General features: G+C 43.8%; 2 protein-coding genes across 4 annotated transcripts in view; one reads left to right on the top strand and one right to left on the bottom strand.

Moving 5' to 3' along the window:
• The window catches only part of C3H12orf4 (chromosome 3 C12orf4 homolog), a 35,149-nt gene extending 30,854 nt beyond the window's left edge, over positions 1-4,295 (bottom strand). Inside the window, exons 1-2 of the mRNA XM_059258649.1 lie at positions 4,001-4,295; positions 1,077-1,271 (exon numbers count right to left, since the gene is read on the bottom strand). Coding sequence (XP_059114632.1) covers positions 1,077-1,254 — 178 coding nt within the window. The 5' untranslated portion in view covers positions 1,255-1,271; positions 4,001-4,295. The remainder of the gene's footprint in view (positions 1-1,076; positions 1,272-4,000) is intronic.
• Positions 4,296-4,352: 57 nt separating this feature from the next.
• On the top strand, positions 4,353-19,675 carry Rad51ap1 (RAD51 associated protein 1). 3 transcript variants are annotated; one of them, XM_059258651.1, is made up of 9 exons: positions 4,353-4,539; positions 7,713-7,768; positions 9,368-9,506; positions 12,187-12,296; positions 13,883-13,969; positions 14,395-14,556; positions 15,586-15,747; positions 17,890-18,039; positions 18,637-19,675. In XM_059258651.1, exons 1-9 carry the CDS (start codon positions 4,523-4,525, stop codon positions 18,780-18,782), a joined length of 1,029 nt encoding a protein of 342 aa, XP_059114634.1. In that variant the 5' UTR covers positions 4,353-4,522; the 3' UTR covers positions 18,783-19,675. The 3 variants fall into 3 exon arrangements, with proteins under 3 accessions (XP_059114634.1, XP_059114633.1, XP_059114635.1); XM_059258650.1 differs by having other exon boundaries at positions 4,357-4,539; positions 14,392-14,556; XM_059258652.1 differs by lacking the exon at positions 4,353-4,539 and adding an exon at positions 4,967-5,056 and having other exon boundaries at positions 14,392-14,556.
• The last annotated feature ends 23 nt before the right edge of the window (positions 19,676-19,698 follow it).

The raw sequence follows: 19,698 nt of genomic DNA, 5'->3' as shown, positions 1-19,698 counted from the left end.
GCACCCACTTCAACACACACGCACATATATCCACACCCACCTCACACACATACACCCATACACACACATACCCCATACCCATATACATACACATTTCCCCCCCACGTATCTCATACACATACACCCCACACACATACACCCCAACACATATATACCCCACACACATTCACACAAAGACTAAAACAAAGATGTATACTAATGGAATGGATGTGCTTGTTCATTTTTACACAAATAATTAAATCTTGGCTGAATAGTTAAACTGTAGGATGTAGAGCATCTTTAATATTTTTCATTTTGATTTTATAATTGTCAATGACAAGAATGACATTTTTCATAAATATGTAGTATAAAATGGCAAAACATATGTTTAAGGACATTTCAGAAATTGTTTGCAATTCTGTCTTAATTTCATGTCAAAATTTATTAAACAAATTTTTATAAAACTAAAGTCAGCAACTAAAGCAGCAACTTTTAAAAATCAAAAATTCAAGAGCCAAAGAGATGGCTCATTAGATAAAGATGCTTGCTTCCAACAACCTGGGTTAGATCTCAGGACCCACACGGTGGAAAGAAAGAACCAACTCTGTAAGCTGTTCTCTAGCTTCACGCAGGCTCTGTGGCACACCATAAATAAATGTAATAAAAACTGTTTTAAAACTCAAACATCCTAACACAATACAACCTAAAGACATAGTGATTTAAAAAACTTCAATGTTGAGGAGTGAGGAGAGGAAAATACTAAACTCTTTGTTTTTCACAATTAAACCATTACTTCTACAAGAACAGAAAACTATAAAAGCACTGCAGTGCCTAAGAGCAGTCTGGAATCTGAGCCAGGAGCTTTGGGCAGCACTTACTGGAGGAGCACAACACGGTGGCATCAGCAGTACAAAGTGTACATGCTGTGTGCACCATGAACCCACTATACATCTGATTTTGAATTCATTTTTGGTCACTTTTTCAGGAGCCTAACATCCAGCTGTGCAGTCTCACACGTCAGGTCCCAAGTTCAGAATCTGTGTGCTGCCAAGAAACTTCAATGACAGGGACATTAGGAACACAAAGCCAGTCCTCACCACTCTCGATGAAGCAGGGCAAATGGTGCAGCAGCATCAGACGTCCATGCAGATGGCTGGCGTTCTCGTCCACAGGAAACCTCAGGGGCACTCTCAGTTCAAAGCGCTCATTTCCTACCTTGAATTTGTACACGAATTCTCTTTCCTTGTTGCAGAATCTTTCTCGGTTTTTCTTCATATTCTTCAGCAGGATTTCTGTAGAATGAACAACAACAAAAGCCATGAGTCAAACGTCCACAGGAAACATGTTTCGTTACTGCTGCAACACCTCTGAAACAGAGCCCAGCAGCACTCAGAGACTGTACCCACGCGATTCTGAACCAACTATTCCAACTTCTATTTTACTTCCATTTCATTTTGGACATGTTCTCACTGTGCAGCCCAGAATAGCTTCAAACATTTAATCTTCCTGCTTCAACACCCTCTGACCCCCAAGTGCTGGGATTATAGGTGTACACCATCACAATCAGCCCAAAAGTTAATTTCAGGCCAACAATATGCTCAGAAAGTACTTTTATTCCTAGGCAAGAATAAAAAAATACTTAATGCAGGGGAAGGAACAGAGATAGGGGTAAGAGGATCCTTAGGAAAGATACAGCGGGGATGCAGGTGTGGAGCTTATGGGACTGGTAAAGGCAGCCAAACCAACGAAGACCCGGGGGTATCTTGAAGATGTTAGATATGGTGGTCGTGAAATGTGATAGGAAAGGGTGAAAGAATACAATAAAGGCCTCCAAGTAGGAAGCACATATACAGGAGAACACACCATACAGGATGCCACCCACAAGGCACACTGGACACTACTCAGAGAAAAGAAAGTGTAGTAAAGAGAGGAGGAATAAACATCCCTTAAAAATCTACTCATCAGCCTCCCACCTGGACTTCCTATTGCTAGGATTTCCCCACCAAATCAGTTCTTATGCTGTTCTCTACCTAAATCATATAATCTGTCTCTTAAAAAAAGCATATATATGCATATATACGTATATATACACATACACACATACCTGAAGCCCCCCAAAATACAATACAGATTCACGTCATTATTCTTGGTTGCCCACAAAAACTAGATGATAAACTCTATTGCTAAAGACACTGCACAGCTCAGTTGAAGATACAGAGAATCAAGCTGGAACTCAGCTGGAAGTTTCCTCTCTGCTGGCTAGCTTTTATAGTCCTGGAAGGTACTATGCAGGCTGCTGTGGGAGAAACATTATGAATGGTCTTATCCAGTTGTGAACTACATTAACCTGCCAGACAGGATGCGCCCACCTGTTCATTCCCACTGAGTTTGCTCTGACTGGATTTGAGTTCAGCTCCATAGGAGCAAATCCGTGCCTGGTACTGTAATCCTGGTCAAAAACCCACAGCAGGGAAGATCATTGGCCCTAGGAGGAACCTAAAGATCATTGTTCAGTTAAACTGACAGTGTCAACCCACCTTCTAAATATTGATACTGGGACTCAGAGGGACCCAGAGACAGTGCTAATCTCAGCCTTAATCAGGTAAGTGTCTTTCCAGTGAACAGTAGTGAATGCACGGACTCATGGGGACACAGGTGCTGAGAATAAGTGACGAGTCAGCCCCAAACACATTTATAGCACCCGTTTTGAAGGCTCAAGGACGCTGCAGCAGAGTGGGTAGAAACATACAGGACCCAGAAGACAGAGTGAAGGACAACAAAAAGGCATTTCCTGGGCAAGACACTGCCATTGCAGTCATAGGCCCTTGGCAGCCTCAGATGCCTGCTAGGTTTGCAGAATAGACCCATCAGCAGCTAAGTGGGGTGGGGGGACTCAGGGGGACCCATGCTCATCAGTAGCTAAGGGGGGACTCAGGGGGACCCATGCCCATCAGCAGCTAAGGGGGGACTCAGGGGGACCCATGCCCATCAGCAGCTAAGGGGGGACTCAGAGGGACCCATGCCCATCAGCAGCTAAGGGGGGACTCAGAGGGACCCATGCCCATCAGCAGCTAAGGGGGGACTCAGAGGGACCCATGCTCATCAGTAGCTAAGGGGGGACTCAGGGGGACCCATGCCCATCAGCAGCTAAGTGGGGTGGGGGGACTCAGGAGGACCCATGCTCATCAGCAGCTAAGGGGGGACTCAGAGAGACCCATGCCCATCAGCAGCTAAGGGGGGACTCAGGGGGACCCATGCTCATCAGCAGCTAAGGGGGGACTCAGGGGGACCCATGCTCATCAGCAGCTAAGGGGGGACTCACAGGGACCCATGCTCATCAGCAGCTAAGGGGGGACTCACAGGGACCCATGCCCAACAGTAGCTAAGGGAGGGGGGACTCAGAGGGACCCATGCCTTACTAAGGGTGTGGTTTTTTAAGGACAGATTCAGGGAAAGGGGAGTCCCTGTCTTCAGTTGTGTGTCCATTGGTGCCCCCACCAGACTCCAAAGAGTAGATGCAATCCAATGCTCATTCATCAGGTCTGGCTAAGTTAAACGGGCCACAAAACCAAACCAAACATTCCATGAATCTGGAAAGCGGACTGGTAGGGAAGTGTGGGGGGCGGGGAGCGGTTAGAAGGGATGAGGAAGTTAGTAGGGATGGGAAGGGGATAGGGGAAGGTGAGGGAAAGAGTAATCAGAATACATTATATACATGTAACAGAACAAAACCAATAAAAATACATCTTCATGCTATATTTGCTTATGAGAGTCCACTGCTCTCAGGATAAATTCATCTTAACCCAGTTTAAATCTCCGGAGTCTTCTCTGGGTGTGCCTACACTCTGTCACACCAACATGCAACCTACAAACTTAAGTTTCCCACATACACTGAACTGTCAATGCCAAGCTGCACTCCCGCGCTTTGGATAGTCGAGCTAGAGTTCCTTACGCCTTTAATAGGTACCCTCACTGAGACCTCCGCAGTGAAGGGGTTTCCTCGAGGTCGGCATGGGCTCACCTCTTTCCTCGGAAGCCAAAGCACCACTTGGAGCTGTCAACGCCGAGCCGCCCAATAAATCAGCTGACTTCTTGCTTGTTTTTACAGCCAACAGATTCTCTTCTGCAGATTCGCTATCCTCGGTTCCCCTTTCCTCCAGCCCCAAGGGAAAACTCCGATCCAAAAGCCCTTTCCTCCATTCCTCTTTAAGTTAGTAATTATAAAAGTTGGAGGCGTGTTACTATTTTTATACTCTATTTTAGAGTCGGAACCACACCGCTGTGGTGACGAAAGTGCCGTTAACAAAACAAACACTGGGTCCGGGCCCACAGGATCCGGAATGGCGTGCACAGGGCGAAGGCGGGTGAGCGCAGGCGCGCTCTTCTTAAGACGCAGGCGCCGCCCGAGGCAGGCGAGCGGTGATTGGCGGGCTGGGGCTCCGGGGAGGAGCGCGGTGTCTGAGTTTGGGCGGGAATTGAAACCGCCACGGCCGCTCTCCAGCTCCAGGACTCGGCAGCTGTCCACTGAGGAAGGCCAGGCACCATGGTGCGCCCTGCCAGGTGCGTGGTTGGCGACGCCCCGCAGGGCGGGGAGGAAGCGCGGGGGGACGCTGGAGGCCGGTGTCCTCCCCGTGAGGGCCCTAGGGGGCCGGGTCTGACCGAGGGCGGCGGGGCGGCGCGGGGATGATCGTCGCCGGTCTCGGGTGAGGGTGGCCGGCCTGGCGCCCTGCCTGCCTTCCGCCTCCGGGTCTCCCGTCGCAGCGAGCGACCCCGGATGTGGCCTCCCTGTGTTCAGCACTGCAGCCCCGCGGGGCAGAAACAGCGGACGGGCCTTTTTTATGGCCCTCGAGCCCCTAGGCAGAAAGGCCCACGTAAGGGAACCGTCCAGCGTCCAAGTTAGTAGTGACCAGTCGCGTGCCTCCAGTTCCTCTCGGCTGCCCATGGAACAGTTGGAGTCTGCTCTCCGTGATCACAGCCGGGATGCTAGGCCATCCATCCGTTTCGTAGACGAACTGAGTATAGCTGAGCCTCTGGCCCAGTCGGGCGGAGTGATTGCCTAGGACGTGAGAGGCTCCAGGTTCGATCCCCAGTACTGCACAACCAGACAAAACTAAACTTACTGAATTCACTTAGTCCTGTACTGTACTAAGAGCTGGAGGTTACACTCTAGTGGAGGATGGAGGGGAGGGGGGAGGGCAAAATAAACACCACAGTGTAACACAGTAGGAAGGAGGAAAGCCTCACTTTAAATAGAGAGGGTCACCTAGGCAAAATACAAGAGGCCTTCTCAGTAAATGACATAGAAGCCAAGGCCCCGAGCTTGGCCATGTTTGAGAGACACATTGAAGATGTGGTAGTCACAAGCATGGAGGGGAATTGTCGAGGATTAAGTCAGATAAGTAGTTAGATGCCAAAGTAGGTAGGGCTTTGCAGGCCTTAGAAAGGATTTTATTCTAGGCCAGTGGGAAATCATTCGTTTTAGTGGAGGCGGGTGGAGGTTGTTCTGATTTTACTTTATAAAGGTCACTGGCTGTTGGTAGTCCCTGAGTGGGAGCAGGAGTGGCCAGATTGTGATTTGGCACAGTGTGTGGATGTGGAGGTTGAGCAGGTGAGCTTAGGTACTTCTGACAAGTGGGTATGGGGGTGAGGAAGCAAGGGAAGACTCAAGGTTGACGACTTATGGACTGAGCTCATAGTGGATGGTCTTTGTATTGACTGAGATAGGGAAGTCTAAGATGATGAGGTTTAGAAGGTAGGACTAGATTTCTGTTTCTGACATGGTAAAGTTGAAAGGGGACAGGTATGCAGGTAGTGAAGACATAAATGCTGTTATTTGTCATAATAGTAGTCAGATCTGCAGGCCTCTAGGGTCCCCAGAATCCTCAGGCCTGTGAGATTTTGACTTTGGTCTGTGTGTTTGTTATTATTTTGTGTACAGGATAGGGATGGGATGGTGGTACACATTCCGTGTCTTGAATGTGGAGGTCAGTGGGTAATTTGACTATGGTCTGTGTGTTTGTTATTATTTTGTGTACAGGATAGGGATGGGATGGTGGTACACATTCCATGTCTTGAATGTGGAGGTCGGTGGGTAATTTAAAGTCACTTCTCTCTTTCCACCTTTTCCTAGATCCAGGGGTCAAAGTTAGGTCCTCTGGACTGCACAGCAATGAATGTTACCAGCCGGGTACCACTAGATCATCACTTCTGTTGTAGTAAAACCAAAGCATGGGTGGTCAGCACTCTTGGGTCCTTTGCACCGCGGTGACCATAGGACTGTTGGCACCTCGACACACACTGTGGCAGTGACGTCACACTGGGGTGGTAGCAGTTATTGTGGTTTCCATTGTCATGTACTCTGATTTTTAAAAAGAGAAGCATTCATGGGCTGGAGAGATGGCTCATTAGTTAAAAGGGTGCTTGCTGCTCTTCCAGAGGACTCGGATTCAGTTCCCAGCACCCACTTCAGACAGTTCACAGCTCTTCCAGCTCCAGGGGATCCAGTGCCCACTTCTGGCCTTCATAGACATTGTACTCATGAATATACACATAATTTAAAATCATTTTTAAAAGTAATAGTTTTCTGCATAGCTCTCACTCTACTGAGTTTCCAGAATACAATAGTTAGTTTGTGTTTCATGAATTAATAAGAATTGATGTATATGTTATAACTCAACCTGAGTGCACTTAACTCTTTCGGAGGCTTTTGGTTTGATTTACTAATTTTTTTGTCCCAGAGTTTTTAAAGATGCTGGCGTATTTCATGCAGCTGTCAAACTCTTCAACTCTGGAGAGTGAAGTGAACACCCTCCCTTCCCTGAGTGTGCCGCCATGGGAAGTACACACAGTGGTTCTCCAAAGGAGATCCCTGCGAGTGTGAAGTAGGAGCTGGACAAGCCTCTTTCACAGAACTCCAGTTTTGCCTGAAAGAGCAGGCAACTGATAAACACGCTTGTCTGCACAGGGCATTCAGTGGATGTCAGAAGGGGAACTGGACAACTTTACATTTCTTTCCTGGAGGAGGAAATTAACCTTTTCACATTGAGTATCCTTTTCCTCCGCCTACTTTAATTCCCACAGAGATGATGGGGACAAGCTATTGTAAAGTGTCCATCCCATTAAAAAAACATGGTTTTGTATTGTAGAGAGATTTCTTTTAAATATTTATTTTATTTTTAGGGGTGTGTGTGTGGGGGGGGGGGTTGTGTATGTGACTGCAAATGCCTGAGGAAGCCAGAGGGTTTTTACCCCTAGAGCTCGAGTTACCGGTGGTTGTGGGCTGCCTGGTGTGGGGGCTGAGAATCAGATTCAGATCCTCTGAGGGAGCAGTATATACCCTTAACCACTATGACTCTACCTCTGAGGGATTTTTTAAAATCTGGGTAAAACTGGAGAGATAATTTATAATGTAAGCAAAGAATGAGCACTGAGGAATTTATGAATGTGCAGTAGCCACTCAACAGAATATAAGTTCTAATTGAAAATTATTTGTGTTCTCCTTATGTTGGGGGTTTCCTGAATTAATTTTTTTCCACATCATGTGTATTAGGTATGGTTTTGGCTTTTCAGCTAATGCCAAGTTCTTGTGTTAAATACAAATAATATTTTGGATTGAAGTACTTTTAAGAGACTCTAACCACATTATCTTTTTTTTTTCAAGACTATTCAGAACTTTAAGGTGAAGGTAAAAAATTAATATTTGTATTAATGAAAATTTTCTGTCTTGATCATAGAAATAAAAAACCAGTCAATTACTCACAGTTTGAGGACTCTGGTGGTGACTCTGATGGTAAGTAGAGCTTTTTACTTTTGCTTAACAGATTGAGAAATTTATTTTCTCAGAATTTATTATTCATGAGTTAGATATGGAAAAATTAGACCCTGAAAACTTAGGCTTAAGCTTTGCCATTTTATGTTTGTTTTTGTTGTTAGAACTTGATCAAAGTTTGAGAAACATTTCATTAAATTACAATTTATTTGTAGTAGGGTATTTTTTCTTCTGTATGTGGTGTGTTTATGTGCTGGCAATCAGTCCCAGGGCCTCCCATGTGCTGTGTAAATACTCTATCATTGAGCTATTGTCTCATACTAGAAGTAAGTTACATTTGTAGGCAGACTTTTCTTTCCCACCTGCCAGTTCCCAAATAATCAACACAGAGACTTACTATTAATTATAGCTGCTCAGCCAATAGCTCAGGCTTGTTACAAGCTAACTCATACAACTTAAATTAACCCATTTATTTTAATCTATATTCTGCCACATGGCCTTACCTCTCTTTCATCTTGTACCTCCTGTTCTGTGTGTCTCACTGGCGACTCCTGACTTTGCCCTTCTTCTTCCCAGCGTCCTTAGTCTGGTTCTCCCAGGCCAAGCTTATCCTGTTCAGCTATTGACCAGTTAACTTTTTTATTAAACCAATCACAGCAACATATATTCCTTTATATATTTCCATAATACACATATTATGTATATTCCACATGTATTTCCTTCCCAGACTACCATATATTCCTTTAAGTCAAATATTTAATAATTTCTCTGTTCAGAGAAATCTCTTTTGCATTAAGTATATCTACAACTTGAGAAAAAATAGTCTAGCAGATAGCTTTTAGCTTTCTATTACTGTCAAAGGTGTATGACAAGGTACTTAGAGATTGCCAGTTCTGTTCATGATACTAGATGGGGTGGAATGTGCAGAAAATTCTAAGTTATATTTCTGTATGTGGAAGCATGAAAGAAAAATATGTTAACAAATTCTATTAAAAAGTATGTGATCCTGCAGGTATACATTCATGTGTCATACATGGGTTTTCTTGAGTATCCTGAGAAGAACCACAGGGGTTTTGAGGATTTATAGGACAGAAACTGCTGTGAGAAGCAGCAGTGGGTGGGAGAGTTGATGAGATCATAGGAAGGCCTTCGGCATCGGGTAGACGACAGCAGCTGCTGTTGTGGGGCCTCTCTGCCTCGCCGGTGGTGCTGCCTGCTTCCTAGGCTTGATTTTTTACTAGTGATGTATGTACCTTTGTAACATACCAGCTACATTGTGAAGTTTGCTTAAAAATGATTTCCTTCCACTTGGTGAGGTAAATTTTTACAATTTTCCTAATGGTTCTGTGGGTTTTGGGTTGGTTGTTATGTCTGACATTTATGAACTGTCTTAAATTACCTTTGTAGTATTCAGTGAATTTATTTTTGATAGGTTGATTTTTTTATATACAGGCTGCCATTCATCTTGGGATGGATGAGTAAAAGTAGAGACAAATTGTTTTTATTGATTTTTAAGGTAGAAATTAAACATGATTATGCATAAAATGTGGATACACTCTAAAGAACTTTAGCTGCCAAGAAAATAATTTTCCTTTTTTTTTTTAATTTATACAAAAATAGACGATTTTATTTCTTCAACCATGCATAGAAACAAAAAGCCCAAAACCGTACCAAAGGAGTTAAAGCAGGACAAACCAAAACCTAGCTTGAAGAATCTCCAAAAAGAAGATATCCTGCCAGAGAAAGCCCCTAAAAAAAGGTGAGAGGTAAGACCCAGAAAACACATGCTGCTGTCAGACTTGTTCATTCAACACCTCAGTTTAAATGGGGATTTGAGCAGGCAGTGAGTGTTGATCACTGCACAGGGAGGTGCCATTAAGTGCTTTCTGACTTAAAAAATAGAGTTGCAAACATTGGAGTCTTTTCTTTTTATTAGTAACATTTGTGTAACATTAAATAATAATGTTACTAACCCTGCCTATTTCTGCCCCTTCAGATCTCACAAAGCTACTTTGTTAAAAGGAGGGGTAAGGGCAGTGTTAACATTTTAAACCATTTTTCCCCTATAGATAAAAGGTATTTTCTCTATCCTACTGTGATTTGTCCAACAAAGAGGAGGTCCTATAGTGTCTAGACTAACCCTCACATCTCATCATTTGGTACCAAGAGGGAGAAAGCAGTCCTAAAGAGACCCCAAAATTATAGTACAGAAAGGATATGGGTAGGTGGGATAGGTAATGTTTTACTGTCATGGGTTCCAATGTGAAAAGTTCATTAGCATTGAGAAATGTCATGCTCTGTACTGTTGTTTCTACTTGTGAATGTCATGGATGGAATGTTAAATATAAGACAAGCTCAGCCCATGAGTGAGACAGTATTTGCAGATACAAAAACTTAAGTAACTTGCATCCAAAGTATATTAAGTAAGCTCTACGGTAAAAAGGCTGATAGTCCAATTTCAATGTATAAACTCTGAATGAGCATTTCTCCAAAGGTATAGAAGTAATCAGGAAACACATGAAGAGATGCACATTATCATTAAGCTGTCAGGCAAACAGAAGTGGATAATTCTCACCCACTAGGTGATGTTAATAATTGTTAATGAAGATGTGGCAAAATCAGAACTTTCAGACCTTGCTGATGGGGTTGTAAAATGGTGCAGGTACCCAAGAAAATAGATTAGCAGTCTTCATTCTGTTAAACATAGGACTGTTCTATGCATGGCTTAGGTAGTACCCAAGGAAACTGAAAATACGTCCACTTGTGTCAATGTTCATAGCAACGTTCATTGTATTAAAAATAGGAAAGCGACTGTATGTCTGTCCATCAGCGATTGGTTAAATAAGTTATCTGTTATGGACACAGCCACAAAAAATGACCTACAGATACATGCTATAATGTGAATGAGCCTAAAAAATGCCATGCTTTCTATAGTAGGCACAAAGCCACATATTAAATATTATTCCGTTTGTATGAAGTGTCCAGAATAAACTAATCCAAACAGAAAATGAATTACTGGTTGTTTGGGACTGAGAGAAGGGTAACAATGTCCCAGGTAGGGTTTCTACTGCCAGGATAAAACACCACAGCCAAAAGCAAGATGGGGAGGAAACGGTTTCAGCTTACAGTTACATAGCCTGGTCCATCGCTGAGAGAAGTCAGGACAGCAACCTGGAGGCAGGAGCTGATACAGAGGCCATGGAGGAGTTCTGCTTATTGGCTTGCTCTTCTTGACTTACTCAGCCTGCTTTCTTGTAGTACCCAAGATCACCAGCCCAGATATGACACCACCCACAGTGAGCTGGGCCCTCCCACACCAAGAAAATGCACCACCGGCTCACTCACAGGCCAATCTGTTGGGGGCATTTTCTCAATTGAAGTTCCCTCTTCCAAAATGACTCTAGAGTGTGTCAGGCTGACATAAAACCAGCAAGCATGGCTTAATCAGGAATGGCTGCTGGTGGGGATGGATAATGAAGTGTTCTAAAATTAGACGGGGATGATGTGTTCAAAACTCTGAAGATACTAAAAGCTGCTGAATTATCTACTCTAAAAGGGTGAATTTTATGGGGCAGTGGATGTTGCTTCAGTGGTAGAGTTCTTGCCTTCTGTGCAATAATTCCTGCATTTTATTCAGCAGGAAGACCAGAAATTCAAGGTTATACTTTGCTAAGTTTTGAGGGCAACTTAGGATACATGATTCCCTGTCTCAAGGAGAAGAGGAGGAAGCAGAAAACTATTTTATAATACATGAAATATATCTCAATAAAACTTTTTTTGACAGTTTCATCCATGCATAGAATTATTATGACCAAAATCATCCCCACCAGTATAATTTACTTAAGAAGTAAGTTCTTCAAGTTTGTCCTCATCTGTCTTTGTGTTTTCCTGTTATAATCATTAGAACTATAGGTCAACTTGAGCAGGAAGGCTTTACAGTCTGCCTTTTTTGGGCTAATTATTGGTATGGCTTATTTCTCCACCTTCCTAATTCACCTTGAAGATTCCTTGGGGGTACTTTTAGTATTCCACCCAGAATAGTATCTTTACATAGTATGTAGTGAAATATTTATTAAAATCTAAATTGGGAGAACAGAGGTAGACAGCAGTGGATGAGATGAAGAGAACTCTGGGTGGGAGTGATGTGTGAACGAGTCTGTCTTAGGGTAAACCAGAGCTTTGTAGGCAGAACTGATAGTAAAGAGAAAGGACAGTTACAAGAACGGTAGTCAGCAGAGGTGCAGGCTACTCCTGCCACACCCGTACTCTTGCTACATTTTCGGAGTCTCAAGTCAGTCAAGGACACTTTAGGAACATTTTTGGAAGGTAGCTGCTCTTCAGTACTAATGTGAGAAAATCTGAAACTTGCTTTTTAGATTTAGTGGTATTAGTGCTCTAATCAAAATTAAACCCCATTGTTGTTCACATGTCTGTTTTAGGGTGGCTTTGGATGACAAGGTCTTCCAGCGAGGCCTAGAAGTTGCCCTGGCTTTATCTGTGAAGGAACTTCCAACAGTCACCAACCAGGTGCAGAAGTCTCAAGAGAAAAGTAATTCTGTTTCTGTGTGTTTATCTTTAAAAGTGTCTTACAGTTTTTGTAAATACTTTTTAGGGTAAGCCTTCACAGAGGAAAGAACACGATTTGATCTATAAAAAGAGCACTTGGCGAGGGCCTCTGTGGATTCAACTTTTTATTAGATCAAGCAGCCCACCTCACAGTGTAAGTCCCAGGCTCCTTTATATGTCAAGCAAAGAGATGTACATGTGGGACACTGATATAATAAAAAGTTGATGCTGTGCAGTAAGAGTCCAATCTTGATCAAATGAGCTAGACAGTCCTAACAGTCCAGTTCCTTATCTTTTAAATCAGAGTTTCTTGAACATGACCTAATGGTGATACTTTGTGTTATCTACTAAGATTGGAGGCACCAACCTTCATAGAAAGTTCAGTAGACTTCAGAGTATGACTTCTAGATTTCTCTGTGATTTTTTTCACTTCTGGATTTTTTTGCTGTAACCTTGTAGCATATGATGATACAGATGAGGCTTTTACTTTAATGTTGTCTCTTTAATAATCAGCTGTTTTGAATTGGAAGACTATTAGTCAGGAATCAGAAATGTCAAGAGTGTTGTCATGTCCTATATCTCGAATTAGAAGATTAGACCTCATCTCACAAGACTGGAATGTATAGCAGGCATTTTTCTTGGAAGTAGCACTCCTCACTGAGTAATGCTCTTCACAGCATGGGGACTTAATGTTATCAATATCGTTATTTAAAGGTCTCCTAAATTCTTGAGGTTGGTTGTGTTTTGTTTTGTTTTATGGTGCTAAGGCTGAAATCCAGGGCATCACACATACTGTGCAAACATTCTAGCGCTTTATCACTTGTAGGTTGTAATGATTGGAAAGAGTTTGTATCAGTTGCTTTTCTGTTGCTGTGATAAAATACCATGACCAAGAGCTGTTTATTTTGGCTTGGAGTTCCAGAGAGTTAAGAGTCTACAATGGCAGGCAGGGGGAGCATGGCAGCAATGTGGGAGCAGAAAGCTGGCTGATCACATTTCTGTTCACACCCAGGGCGCTGAGAGAGTGACCTGGAAGGGGACTGAGCCTATAAATTCTCGAGGCCTCCAGGGACTTCCTTCCTTCAGCAAGGCTCCACATCCCCAACAGTGCTGCCAGTGGGGCTCAAGAGTTCAAATGTGTGAGCTTATGGGGCAGTTCTCAAGCCACCACAGAGCTTAAGGTAGCACGAGCATGGATTTGTCCGCACAGAAGTGATATTTGTGACTGTATTTGGTCATATAATAAGCAGTTTCCACTTGAACTTAATCTTCTACAATAATCACATAAGACATGATTATCTTTATATTCCAGACAGGGAAGATAAATCTAGAGGAGATAGGAAAGTTTACATATGGAGTCCGACAATAAACCCCAGTCTTATTGTAGAGCCCAAACTGGTGCCATATCCTAGCTCCTCCAAGTTAAACCACTGGGCTGTGGGAGTCCAGGGTGGTTCATCCAGGATGGTTCATCCCGGTTGTGTGTTCATATGGTTCATTGGTCATCTTCCTGCCTTTTAGACAATGATTAGGATGCATCTGAAGCTCTTTGCTTACGTCCTATGCTAGGCACTGACGAACACAGCAATAGGAAAGCAGAGATAACAGAGAAGTCTCCTCCTGTCTCTAACTGCAGTGGAACCAGTGATAATTCAGGTACGTTTTGATGTTAATAACAGTTCTTTTCATTCACAGTACTGTTTTCTAACTTGTTTTAAGTTCCTGTGCCCATAGCTAGAACAAAGTCTTCCCATGTCTCAAGGCTTTCTATCTCCTGGTCTTTGTTTTTTTATGCTTTAGTCTTGTTCTGACTGCAGACCTCCTTTCTTCCCTACTGGACAGTTGTGACTACTCAGGCCCTCCATTCCACAATGGGTGACCACTCAAGGGCTGCATTTTCCCAGTGCCATCTGGAAAGTTCTTTGGCAATGACTCTTTAGGGTCTCAGAAAAACCCTTAAAAGCAGAGGCTATTTGCTGGGAGACTAATGGACTTCATGCCAGCGTGGCCTGTGTAGTGTTATTGGAGCAGCGGTCATAGGGTCTGCCCAGAGTTCTCACTGATGTTCCTGTCTCCAGAAGGTTTGGACAGGGTCGTAGAGGAGGGGGACACCAGCGGTGTTGAAGGGGAGGAAAAAGCATCATCTAAAGCCGCGGCTCAGCGGCCACGGCGGAGGAGGAGGGCACTCTCGGAAGGCAGTGAGGGCAGCGATGCTGATGACGCCGAGCCGGACAGTGCAGCTGGTGAGTTACCCTGCTTCAAGTCAGTCCTCTGGAGTGCAGTAAAAACTTCTTGGAGAGCAGGACGTATGTAAAGCACTGGGCTGAGCCTTTGAAGTCCGTAAACTCCTAGAGCAGTTCATTGAGCTCAGTCACAGAGGGAGAAACTGTCTAGGGGTAGCCTTTAAGCCGTGTCTGGACAAACAGGCAGCAAGGGATGAGGTCCCACTTCTGACCGAGGGAAAGGCTTGAGCCGTGGGACAGACGAGCAGTCAGTGGGACTCCTGGGGAAGAGGCTGAAGAGGCAGGCGGGCTGCCACTAGCTGTGGAGCAACGCTTAACCTGTTCTAACAGGTTTCAGCTTTTGCTATAACTAGCAGAAACTTAGGAAGTATTTTGAGTTGAAAGTGGTGTGAAACAGTGTTATTATCAGTTGTTTTCAGACTTAGTAGAAATGAAGACAAAGGGAAATATGGTGACTTTGACAACACTGTAATGTGTTAAAAATTTAAAAGAATAAGTCTGTACATTAATACCAATCAGATACAACATTTTAAATTTAACCTTCTGTCACCATATAACCCTCTTCATCAACACTCACTGAACAAATACTTGATGCCTATGATGTTTACTATATTCTAGATACTAGGGAGATCGTAATGAGCAAAACTGTTCAAATTCTAATGAGGGGGTCACAGACGGTAAACACATACATAATGTTTTGAGAGTTATGGTATGCAAGCCGAAGGGCTCAGGCAGCTCAGTGCTAGGGCACTTGTCTAGCAAGTGTGGATTCCAGGGTTTGAGCCCTGGGACTGTAGAAAATAAAGCACTATGAAGAAGAAGAATAGTGGAGGTTATAAAAGGCTGGTGGGAGTGAAATGGGACGTGTTATTTGGGGTCAGGAGAGGCTGACATTTGAGGTTAGAAACCATGCTTTCACAGAGGCAAGAGCATCCTTAGTGTGTTGAGTGACCATGAGGCTATTGCAGATAAGGCAACGGAAGTCTCAGTTTTTAGAGCAAAGACAGAATATGTAATTTTCTGTTTTAGATGAAGATTCAGAAAATGATTCTAATTTTGATGAGAGTGAAGAAAGTGATGAAGAATTTGCAGTGAGAAAACGTAAAGTTAAAGGAACGAAGAAGAAAGCAGTGCAGAGAAAACCCGCAGTGGGAAAAGAAAAGAAATGGAAACACAAGTGTGAGGCGTCAGGTAAGCTTGCTCCCAAACTCGTCCTTTCTAGAGTCCTGTTTCTTGTTTCCGGATCTTCCTTCGTCCCTGCAGCATTCTGCTGATGCTCATCTCTGGTTAGAAGGAATTGTGAGTGGGGAGAAAAGCTGAGAACCCTAGCAGCCAGGAGCACTGAGTACGGACCCTCCAGCCCTCAGCACACAGCCATCTCTGCAAAGGCCCTGCACCCACACCTTACCATCAGAGCACTGACATTCACAACACCTCAGCATATGTTGGGGTTTGTACACAGGGGTGAGGGTCAGGAGCTGCATCCCAGGTTTGCTCATTTAGAGGCTGGACCATGCTGTCTGGATGTTTAAACAGTGAGGACTGCATGAGCTTAAGTCCTTGCTTTCCTGCATGACATGATCTCTGTTTTAAGGACCCATTTTAACATCTTAGTGTGATTTTTACAATGAGAATTTGTGATAACTTGGACATGGAACACCTGTTTCTTATGTTCAAAAGTTAGATTATTTTTGAGCCTGTATTACCTAGTAGATTATTACAAAATGCTACCTTTATTCTTAATCTTCATGCTTCAGTCTTCTGGCAGGTGTCTTATCACCATGACCTGTTGCACGAATCTTAAATGGTCTTATAGTAAAAAACCCAGAGCCAGATACTAGGGTAAATGCTGAAAGATCACAGAGACAAGGAAGAAGCCACTAGAGAAACTTCTCATCACTATGGAATCCTCAGGCCAAATGCGAGATCTTATCTCTGTGAATCCTCAGACTGCAAGCCTCTGAGTCCTCAGCTGAAAGCTCCTGGTTCCTGTCTCCTCACGCCTTATATGCCTTTCTCCACCCAGCCATTTCACTTCCTATTTAGTGCTGGGATTAATGGCGTGTGGCTTTCCAAATACTGGTAACAAAGGCATGAGATCTCAAGTGCTGGGATTAAAGGCTTGTGACTCCCAAGTACTGGGATTAAAGGTGTGTGCCACCACTGCCTGGCTCTGTTTCTCTCCTAGACTGGATCAATCTCATGTAGTCCAAGGTGGCTTTGAACTCTCAGAAATCCAGATGGATCTCTGCCTCTTGAGTGCTAGGATTAAAGGTGTGTGTCACCACTGCTTGACCTCTATATTTAATCTAGTTCTGTTCTCTGATTCTCAGGCAAGCTTTATTTGATATACAGTGTATCACCACATTCCAGTAAGAAGTTTTTAACATGGATGTCACTTGTGAGAAGACAATACTGTGAACAGCCAAACTCCTTTCCATGGCCTGTGGGTATATGACAGTCCCCTGATTGTACTCTTCAGTTTTCCCGCCCTTCAGATTCCTGCTCCACCCAGACTAAACCAGTACAGGAGCTTGTGCTCGGGCATTGCATGCTCCACTCTCTCTGCCAAGAAAAGGTCCTTTCACTCATCTTTCCCCTCAGCCATGATTCAACTCAGCTTGTGATCGTCTCCACTATACTTCCTAAACACACGAGGTTCCAAGGTCCCTCCCTCCCTCCCGAGCATTGCTGGACTGTCAGCACATTGCAGTAGACACCGATCTTCCTTTGCTGTCCTCCCACTGGGGTGCAGTGCAGGACAGTAAGTTCCTGAGAACGAACTGGCCACGTAGTGTGTTCTTTGTAACCCTAGGGTTGTCAACACTGTCTCCAACACATACAGAAGAGGCATTATTTGTAAAATATGACCTTTGAAGTCAAACCTGGTTTCTAATATAGGCTCTAACAACAGCTATCAAACTACAGGCAAATTGCTTAACTTCTCTGTTCGCTTATCTGATAGTGGGTCAGTGATCCTGAGGTGGGAGTTGTCATAAAGGGCGAAAGTTCTCACTGACACACAGCCTGGCACAGAAATGCTCACCCAGAGTCGTGGTCCTTAGGCTTGTTGTAAGTGATGTTTGGTCTGAGACCATCCCACTTTGTAGTCCGTGCTGGCTTTGAGTTGAAATCCTGCTGTCTTAGCCTCTGGAGTACTGGGATTTCAGGCAGGTACTACCTCACCTGGACAGTAAGTGATCTTTTTTTTTCAAATTGGTAATCTGTGCCTTTTGAATTTTTGGAAGATATGAGACTTCATCATTTTTAGACATATATGTTAGACTTGAACTTTATCTTCCTGTATGACAATGTTTCTTTTATGTTTTTCAGTGACTTCAGTAGATATGGCTCCAGCTGCAATCAAGTCAGACTCTCCATCCTTACCCGAGGCAGTTGGTCTTTCTTCTGAGGCCACTAGGAAACCAGCAAAAATGTGCAGCCCTTCAGCTGAAGGCAAGAGACCCAAGTGGGTCCCGCCAGGTATGGTAACTTGCTGTCAAGCGCACCAGCTTAGAAAGCTGCCAGTGGTAGCTCTCTCCTAGTCAGTCACAGGAGTTATCTGTGAGCGGTTCCCATGTTACTTCATGTTCTTCCACACCAGTGTTTTCAGTTTACCATCTTCCTATTTCTTTATTAGGCATCAAGGTTGAGTGTGATTTGTTTTCATTACTATAAACAAAACAGCAGTAAACAGAGACACTCTTATTTCAAAAGTCTGCAGACACATCCCTGACTATCAGAGTCAAGGGCCATTAGTGAAGTTTTTTTTTTTTTTTTTTTTTCTCCTGGCAACAAAGTTTTGCCTCAAGATCTGCTGACCTCCACAGTTTCAGAGTCCTCAGGCTTGGGGCATTTGAGCATTGTAACGTGCAACAAATACAAATGCCATGGCAAACTTGTCCTTGTTTTTATGTTTGTTTTGCCGCACAGCCAGAAAAACTGAAGACTGAAGGTTTTGGAGTTGGGGTTCCTGAGCTCCAGTGTGGGTCATTCTTTTGATCTGGGGCTGCGCTTGACAGGCTCTGCAGAACAGAACAATATACCTAACTGCTTGTTTGCCTCTGTGTTTTCTTGCAGCCGCCTCCGGAAGCAGAAGCTCCAGCAGCAGCCCTCTGGCAGGAGCACCCACCAAGTCCCCAAGTCAGAGCCTCCGCCTGGGCCTCTCCCGGCTAGCACCGGTTAAGCGTTTGCACCCAAATGCCACAAGTAGCCAAGTACGGTAGCAGGAAAGGACCTGTGGGACCCTCAGTCCTGCAAGCTGTTGTTGTGTTCAACTTGCACGTGGAGGAGCCCTTTAATGAGTCACATGAAGGATCTCTGTTTTGTGGTTCTGGTCTCATCAAAGCTTTTCTGTCTTTCAGCAGAGGGTTCTCGGGGGCTCTCCTCATGTCACTCCTGGAGAATGTGTTGTGTTCTCTTATGGTTCATAAGTCACTGTCACTGGGCTCTGGCACATCTATAGTCACATGATATGTCTCCCAGCTCTTCAGAGTGTCTGGCAAGGGGACATCTGGTTCCTTTAGGAGGCGGTTCTGAAATCTTTCCCGCTACTCTGTTTCTTTAGGTTTGTTATTAGCTTGCTATTTATCCAGGTTGTCCTTAGTAAGGATTCTGCTTTTGTACATAGTAAAATGATAACTGCAGCATGTGTTTTCTACGTGGGAACAAATAGTTATTGTACAGCAGATAGAATTTAATAATACTTTATGAACTCTTCATTGTCAAGACTTTAATAAAGTAAAAATGTTTAAAAATGTGTTCTTTGATACTATGTATCCACCTGTCTACGTTTTGGTAAATGAGTCTTCTGTGGTCAACATAAGCAAGGGGAAGGAGTGTCTTCATCACTTTAGATTAAGCCAGAGCTTGGAAGACTGGCTGTCAACTTGTCACCCCTGTATTAGCTAATGCAGTTTTTCAGGAAGTTTGATTCATTTTCAGTAAAAGTAATTATTTTTATGGTGAGACTATCAACTTGTTCCTGATCACTTTTTAGTAAAAAATTTAATGTTTACCATAAAATGTGCAATGCCTTGCTTAGTTCTCAGCTGTGAGACATCTGTGTTACCATGAGAAGAAGCAGTTTTGAATTATGATTAAAATGAGCTTTGGCCTATTTTGTACATTTTCGTCTTACCT

Source organism: Peromyscus eremicus, chromosome 3, assembly GCF_949786415.1.
Source record: "Peromyscus eremicus chromosome 3, PerEre_H2_v1, whole genome shotgun sequence".
Classification (NCBI taxonomy): Eukaryota; Metazoa; Chordata; class Mammalia; order Rodentia; family Cricetidae; genus Peromyscus; species Peromyscus eremicus.
Note: the sequence above shows the minus strand (reverse complement) of the source record. Positions and strands in the feature narration are given on the sequence as shown.

Bases quoted from the DNA above. Each gene is read 5' to 3' on its own strand.
- Rad51ap1 (XM_059258650.1), top strand. The intron at 14,557-15,585 runs GTGAGTTACCCT...TTTCTGTTTTAG, and splicing joins CGAGCCGGACAGTGCAGCTG to ATGAAGATTCAGAAAATGAT. The intron at 15,748-17,889 runs GTAAGCTTGCTC...TATGTTTTTCAG, and splicing joins ACACAAGTGTGAGGCGTCAG to TGACTTCAGTAGATATGGCT.